Source organism: Volvox carteri, assembly GCF_000143455.1.
Source record: "Volvox carteri f. nagariensis unplaced genomic scaffold VOLCAscaffold_108, whole genome shotgun sequence".
Lineage (NCBI taxonomy): Eukaryota > Viridiplantae > Chlorophyta > Chlorophyceae > Chlamydomonadales > Volvocaceae > Volvox > Volvox carteri.
In genome coordinates this window covers 52,876-60,020 of record NW_003307651.1, presented here as the reverse complement: position 1 = coordinate 60,020, position 7,145 = coordinate 52,876, and the positions used below count along the sequence as shown (strand labels likewise).

Below are 7,145 nucleotides of genomic sequence, written 5' to 3'. Positions count from 1 at the left end.
GACGGAGGAGGAGGAGAAGGCGGCGGCGGAAGGAGGGGGAGGTGAGGGCGGAGGGGGGGAAGGGGGTGGCGGGGATGGTGGTGGTGGGGATGGCGGTGGTGGAGGAGGTGGAGGAGGGGGGGGTGAGGGCGGGGCCGGCGATGGTGGGGGTGGCGGTGGAGGTGACTTGAGCGGCACGACCACCACGGCCTTGCCCTTGCCCTTCGCCTTTTCAATTTTCTTCAACTTTTCAAATTCCTTCAACTTTTCAAATTCCTTCAACTTTCCAAACCCTTTTGCCTCCTCGCCCAGCTCGATGATACCTTCTTGGGCGGCTGAACCTGGAGTACGGACAACCGCGAGGGTGGGGCTCGTGTAAATATGGTAGTTACGGAAGTTATGGTCGTTTCCTCAGGCAAGCAAGCTCGGAAAATAGTAATGGGTACTGAGCAACTTCCCGAGAGGTAAGACCAACGTAATGACAGGCTCCTCTTTAGGGGGAGTTTACATCAACGGCACGTTTTTCAACCGAATCGTACGTGTTCGTTACTTCTGTTGGTCTTTTGGGGGACAACTGACATACGCATTCCACATCATCACACGAAGCATGCCGCCAGACATGCGGCTTTTGACCGCCATGAATGCAGTGTGCGTAGGTGAGTGGGTGTGTGGGTGCTGAACCGCACGCAGAAGGCAAGACCTAGCGAGAGCGGGAGGGGGTCGGGCGTGGCAATGGCAGGCACAAACGCAACCTCCCCCACCCGCTGGGAGCCACGTCAATGCCGCGGCGGAAAGAAGGAGCAGCAGCACAGGCCCATGTCTGGCGGCGGCTGCGCCAGCGGGGGCACACCGCGCCATGGCGGCCCTCACTCGCTCCCCTGCTTGCACGTACTGGACGTCCGCAGCTGTAAATCTGCAGGTGGTCAACTCTCTGTCGCCGTCACCCGGGGGGACATTCCGTGGGTTCCGAGGGGGGGGGTGAGGGTAGGGGGGGTGAGGGTAGGGGGGGTGAGGCAAATCAACAAAGCGAAGCAGGGATATGTTGTTATGTTGTCCTATGCTTTATATGGAATATAACATATATAGACATTGATGTATAAATTTAGATATACATTTCTGTATGCATGTATATGTTACGTATATACATATGGCGGCTCGCAGGGGGCTGCAGCAGTGCTCGGAAGGATAAAGAGCAGTTGGCCCGTATAGTGATGCGGCGGCGGGTCAGTCAGCTGGGGTATGTGTACGGCAGTGGGGTGTACAGTACGGCAGTGAGGCGGGTCAGCTCGGTACGTACCGATCCTGACAATAGAGCTGTCTCCTGCAAGCCGTCTAACGCACTGTCCAGATGTCTGTCTGTGCAATGAGATAGATTCCGGAGATGGGTGTGGAGCCCCTACTACTCGCTGCCTGAATGTCGGATGATCAGCGGATGTTAAGAGCTGTGCTGTGTAGCGCGATGGCAGGACGACGCGTACGGTAGAAAGAAGTTGGCCCATCTTAGAAATCGAGGCGAGGTCAGCCTAAGGGACGGACTGGTGATACCGCCGCGCCCCCGTGCGGGTGTGGTGATGTTCGCCTGTTGATGCCTGCTGATGTCAGTGATGAGCACCGGAAGGGCCGAGCGAGAGCAAGGAATATCTATCTGCTGGTTGCGCCTTTCATCGTCTTCTTAGCCCCGGACGGAGGCGGCCCGTCCAAGGAAGTGTCCCCCCAGCGGTTCACGTGTGCACGGCTGCTGCTAGGTGGGTATCGTGATAACGGTGCTGCGTGCTGTTCCGAAGCTATATATGGGTGCAAACAATATAAGCTAAAGCGTGGGGCGCCATTATCTTTAATGACGCTGCAGAGCACTCCTGGCTGGCAGTAGGCAGTTGTGACGTTATGTATGCATCATGATGACGACGACCTGTACCAGGGGGCAATGCGAGACCTGTAGGCCAAGTCCCCTTATGCAAGCGATATACCTACCTGTACCGCAAACCGTGTGTGTGTATGTACGCGGTGCCGTATCACCATAACAACTATATCATCCGGCCCCCCTATATCGCCCCCGCCGTACCTCAGAGGGGTAGATACAGTTATTTGCACCATTGCGCTGATTCGCTCTCAAGTGCGTGTTAGCGATCTTCGTGGTTGTGATTGCAAAAGGTGCAACGTGCGTACGACACAGCCAGGCCCCCACACACGGGATCCCGTCCTTAGTCCCCATTCTGGGCCGCAGCAGCGGCAAACATGTTTGTTTCGTACTTCCTCTACTCGGGCCCCTCCCCGGAGCTCGTTTTTATGAGTCTAGAGCATGGGTTGGGTCGGTGCTAAAGACTGTTCAATTGCAGTGCCACTGGAAGTGGTCGAGTACACACCACCCTGTTCGTCCGGTCCGGTAACAAAGGTCCGATCAACTTTGGGTTTCAGTGCAGCCAAGTCGGCTGCAGTAGTCGGTTCCGGAGCTATTATTCCGGGTTCCAGCTGCGTGTCATGGGAGCTGTGACTGGTGCAGACGAGGTATCAAAGGACACTTCATGCTGGAATGCATGTTGTTAATGGATCTACCCTGTATATCGTATCATCGACTTTGGTTACCGCTAGTCTTGCTGACGTATATTGAGAAGGACTGTAGTTTCTACAATACCACACTAGTACACGTAGTGTTGGTCGTACATACATACGCCCGAGCACACAAGACTAACCGACTTGTGCTGTGTGCTCCCGACCCTTGCGCTGTGTTTCGGCTTCGGCCCCCGGCTCTCGCGGCCCACAGTGTAATCTAAGTCATACGCCCGGGGGAACTTGAGCTGCTGTATAACGAGAACTGGAGCAACGAGGAAGCGGACCGCTGCAAGCAGAGGTGCCAATCAAGCACACATCTAGCTGATAGATACCTGGGGGGCTGCTGAAGAAGCATCGGCGGGTAACGTTTTATGTTAGTTCCTTTGTGTCGAGGCAGAGGATCCATAATGCCCTATGACACCCTAGGACCCCCCCTCGTTTTTGTCACAGCCCAAAGGACCGACACCGAACCCCAAGACCGGTGTCCATGCCGTGGACGTGAGTGTCCGAACGGGCTGCACGGGAGTTAGCAGGCACACGCTCCTCCACTGCGCCACCTGCCGCTTCCCTCGCCGTCATCTCTCGCGCAACATGGGCATACATCGTAGCACGCTGGCCAAGGCTCGTAGCCCTTGCCGAGTAGTAACAAAGCCCATCAGCGCTGTCACCAGGGCCCCGGCGGATGCTCAGCTGGCGTCAAGCAGCGGTGGTGGGTACAGCAACAGTAGGACCAGCCTAGCTATCGGTGAGGCTCGTACGCAGTATGCAACGCCTAAAAAGGCAATACAAAGTTACAACGCACTCGCTGTGCTTGCTTATAGATAAGATATGGGTGGGGTTGTGTGTGATGTGATATAAAAATGGGCTAATTACAGAGTCTCCAATCCTGGGGGCCTCGCAGTAGGGGCCACCACAGAGCCCAAGTACCAAGTCGCCATTGCCACCCGCACCTGTACACATCCCCATATACTTCGCGGCGCATGCACTGCTGTGAGAGTGCTGCCCCCCCTCAGCAAATCATTAACGTCTTTTGGAGTGTCCTGGAGCGCCCCCCCCCCGCAAGGAGGAACTGGCGGGGACACAAAAGAAGTATATCGATTAACGGAGGACGAGTTTGTCAAGAGGGCGGAGGAAGAGGGGGCACTAGCATGCACGAACACTTCCCACTGTAGTCCACATATATGTATGTATGTATGTCGGTTTCCAGCACGTACAGACAGCCATCCGGTCTCGCAGGAAAACGAATGCCCGCGCGGGCAGGAACAAAATGCCATGCCTGTGGTCATATAGGGCTCGTACAACAATACTCCATTGGCTCGTGGAGAGGGTGGAAGGGGCACACATACGTACATATATACGTACGTCCGGCAGTGATAGAACCCACCACACCCCTGCTGCATCACCGTGTCTGTGTATGTGTATGTGTCGACGAGCCCAACTGGACGAGTGAGAGGCGGAGGTACGTCGCCAGATCAAGAAAGGAAAGGGGCACGTAGTGGACTTGGAGAATCCACACGCCATACGAAAGAGCGCTCATATGCAGCACGGGATATGGAGGTTGGGTTTTTGCAAAGCTTATAGAACAATTGGGCGCTGTACGGCAAACGCTATACATGAATATAAGGGCATATACCCCCTACTTGCCAGACACACGCGTTGGCCGTTATTCACTGTCTGGATAGGGCCCTATGGGGGAGGGTTTCGTTGCCCCGCCAGCTCTGACAGGCGAGGGTGAGTTCAATAGGTAAGCACATACATACATACATACGTACAAGTAGGACGTGCCATTTGTTGGGTGCAATTCAGATTCCCACCTCAGATGTTTCGGCGGTGCTAGCTAGGACTTGTATATGATGTACGTGTGTAGGCATGCATGTATGTATGTCAACACCGACTACCCATACCTAAAACCCCGAAGTACTCCGCTCCTCCTTCGCAACGAGGGGACCCACATGTAAGTCATGGCAGCTGACTAACGGTCGAATGCGACCTGCCGTACGACACCTAGAGAAGCTTCCGCTGGTCCGTACAGCGTACAGCATCGTCAGAAATCGCGACGCGATTGCTCTTCCCCCCCCACCCATACATCACATTGCTCATCAGCTCCGCATCATTCGAGTCGCAAGCCACTGTTTCACGTTGATGAAAAGCAGTGTCCATGCGATCACGCCAAGACCTACTGAGCTCGGCTCTACAGCGGGCAGCCAAGCGACCCTCCACCCAGCCGCACGGCAATCAAAACAGTCATAGCTGGCCTCGCACTGCGATGGCGGCGGTTTTTTAGCGGCTAATGCTGATCAACCAACCGCCGCACAGTGGTTCGCAAGCTCTTTGCAACAACAGGAAAAAAACGTATGGTTGGACTACTGCTACCTTTTGGGACGGTGTACGACAGTTATGCAGTTCAAAAATGCTCGCAGCATGGGCATCTCTCGTAATAAAGCGGCCTATTGAGCCAGCAGGTTATGAGCCCCCCCTCAGTACATCGCACACAGGTTTTCATTTAAAATGAAATTTAAATTGTCAAAGGTGCGCCCAACCCGCGGCCGCTGCAGCTCGCTCTCTTATTAATGGCAAAACTCTTATCAATGGCAAAACTGTTGCTTCGAGCAACTGCGCCGAGTCAGGGAGGTTGCTGTCCGGCAGGCAGAGCACCCGCAGCTGCTGCAGTACTGCTCCTTCGCCCTGTTGCTGTTGCTGTGCTGTTGCCGTGTTGTTTGCTGTGTTATTGCTGTTGTTGTTGCTGTTGACCCCGGTAGGCCACCCCTCCCCCCCCCCGAGACCACTCCTAGCATTCGGCCCATTAAGGCTCTTGCTCCCCTCACCCACACCCCTTCGCAAACCGCCTCAACCGGTTCCAAGCAAGCTGTTGTTACCACATTCCGCTATACTGCGGACCGCCACTCGGCTTCCGGCTCCAGCCACGCAACAACTTCCTGACACGCAACAGCACTCCCACATCGATGTCAGCGGCGCTATCGCTGCCTGCGGGAATCCCCTCTCCCCCCTCCCCTCCCTCCACTCACTAACCCACTCACCCACCCGCCGCAACCTAGAGCGACAGACTGGGGAGCCCCCGAGTGCTGACCGGGCTGCAGCTGTTGCAGTAGCAGCTGTAGCACTGCTGCTGCTGTTCATGCCGCCCAGCAGACCGCCGCTGGTGGCAGTAGTGGCAGCGGCGGGGAGATCCGGCCGCCACCGCCGCCGCCGCCGCTGCTGCTGCTGCTGCTGCTGCTGCTGCTGTCATCAGTGCCCCGGACCACCCACAGAGCCGACAGCGCGGATGCGAGGCGGGTCATCGCGCAGCTTTTCCCCGCACAGCGCTGCGAGCTGACAGACCCGTGGGTCACCGCCGCCGCCGCCGCCACCAGCCAGGGTCCCCAGCTGTAACGGCAAGCGGCGCTCTCGAGCCTGAGGTTGCACGACGGGGGGAAGGGGAAGGAGGAGGTGGGGCGGGGGAGATCACCGACCGCTGACTAAACATTCGAGGTCCCCACTCCGGTCGCGATCCCCACCCCAACAACCACACCGGCATTTGTAAACGAACGAACGAACGAACGCGTGTAGTGACAGGAACCATTCGTCAGGGATTGCTCAATCGCAGTGTAGTGGTCGGTCACAGAGGTGTGGAGATGTAGAGGTGCAGCGCTACCCCGCTGCCGGACTCGGACCTCCACCGCCATTGAGATACGGAGGTGACTCGGGTTGCTGCCCACAACTACACGCCAGCCAATGGGAGACAGCAATCCCCCTTTACCTTTAACCCCTTCACCCTGCGGTAAGGAGGGAATTACCAACCCGCACTGGCCCACTCGCTTCCTAATTCGTATCAGAACGGCATCTAACACACTACTGCTGTACATTGTACGTACTTGCCGCCGTACATCCGTACAGTCCAGCAACGAGCTCAGAGCGGAAAGGACACAGACCAGCAGTGAAGTGTTGCTCCCCGGGAGGTGTTGTACGGATGTACGGCAGGAGGGCGGCCTAGCCAGGAGGTAGCTCGAGGAGGTCGTGGCGGCGGGTCGGGTCATCGGCCTGTCTGAGAGGGGCCCCATGGCCTGCAGTGTATGCGTGTATGTATGTATGTATGTGTGTAAGGGGGAGAGAGAGGGGGAAAGAGTTGAGTGGGGAGGAGTTGTTTGCGGAGGCGGAGATGAGACTAACCCCTAAAGCCATCTAGGGGCACTGCGTTCGGAGGTGAAGGCCGTGTGGCTGTGGCTGCGTAGGCGAGCGGCTGGCTGGCTGGACAGTAGGAATTGCAACTAACAAGTCGCAACAGGCTGGAGTGGAGTGGAGTGTCCAGACGAGAGCCGTCAACAGCAAGAACACGGACATTGCACTGGGCAGCCGTGGGGTGAAGTAAAGCATTAGGCTGTAGCAACCTTCCCTTCCCAACCGCTAAGGGGAGGAGGAGGGATTCTGAAGGGCGGCTCAGGCGGCTAGGCGGCCGCCGCCTAGGGCAGAAAACCCAGAGTTAAGGTGGTTACTCCACGGCCTAGGTCCTCCCACTGTCCGGCGGGCCCCCCTTCCCGCACCCTCCACTCGCCTGCAGCCCCCCTTGGTCCGCGCTGCGCTTCAGAACCGCCATAAGCGCCGCTGGCAGCTCCGTCGCC

At 57.0% G+C, this 7,145-nt stretch overlaps 2 protein-coding genes across 2 annotated transcripts in view; one reads left to right on the top strand and one right to left on the bottom strand.

Moving 5' to 3' along the window:
* VOLCADRAFT_100192 (uncharacterized protein) overlaps positions 1–4,712 on the top strand; it is a gene marked incomplete at both ends in the record, with an annotated part of 8,678 nt that extends 3,966 nt beyond the window's left edge. The window contains 4 exons of the mRNA XM_002958831.1: positions 899–957; positions 2,047–2,092; positions 2,980–3,274; positions 4,633–4,712. Coding sequence (XP_002958877.1) covers positions 899–957; positions 2,047–2,092; positions 2,980–3,274; positions 4,633–4,712 — 480 coding nt within the window. The remainder of the gene's footprint in view (positions 1–898; positions 958–2,046; positions 2,093–2,979; positions 3,275–4,632) is intronic.
* A 1,163-nt stretch (positions 4,713–5,875) lies between these two features.
* VOLCADRAFT_100191 (uncharacterized protein) overlaps positions 5,876–7,145 on the bottom strand; it is a gene marked incomplete at both ends in the record, with an annotated part of 12,122 nt that continues 10,852 nt past the window's right edge. The window contains one exon of the mRNA XM_002958815.1: positions 5,876–5,940. Coding sequence (XP_002958861.1) covers positions 5,876–5,940 — 65 coding nt within the window. The remainder of the gene's footprint in view (positions 5,941–7,145) is intronic.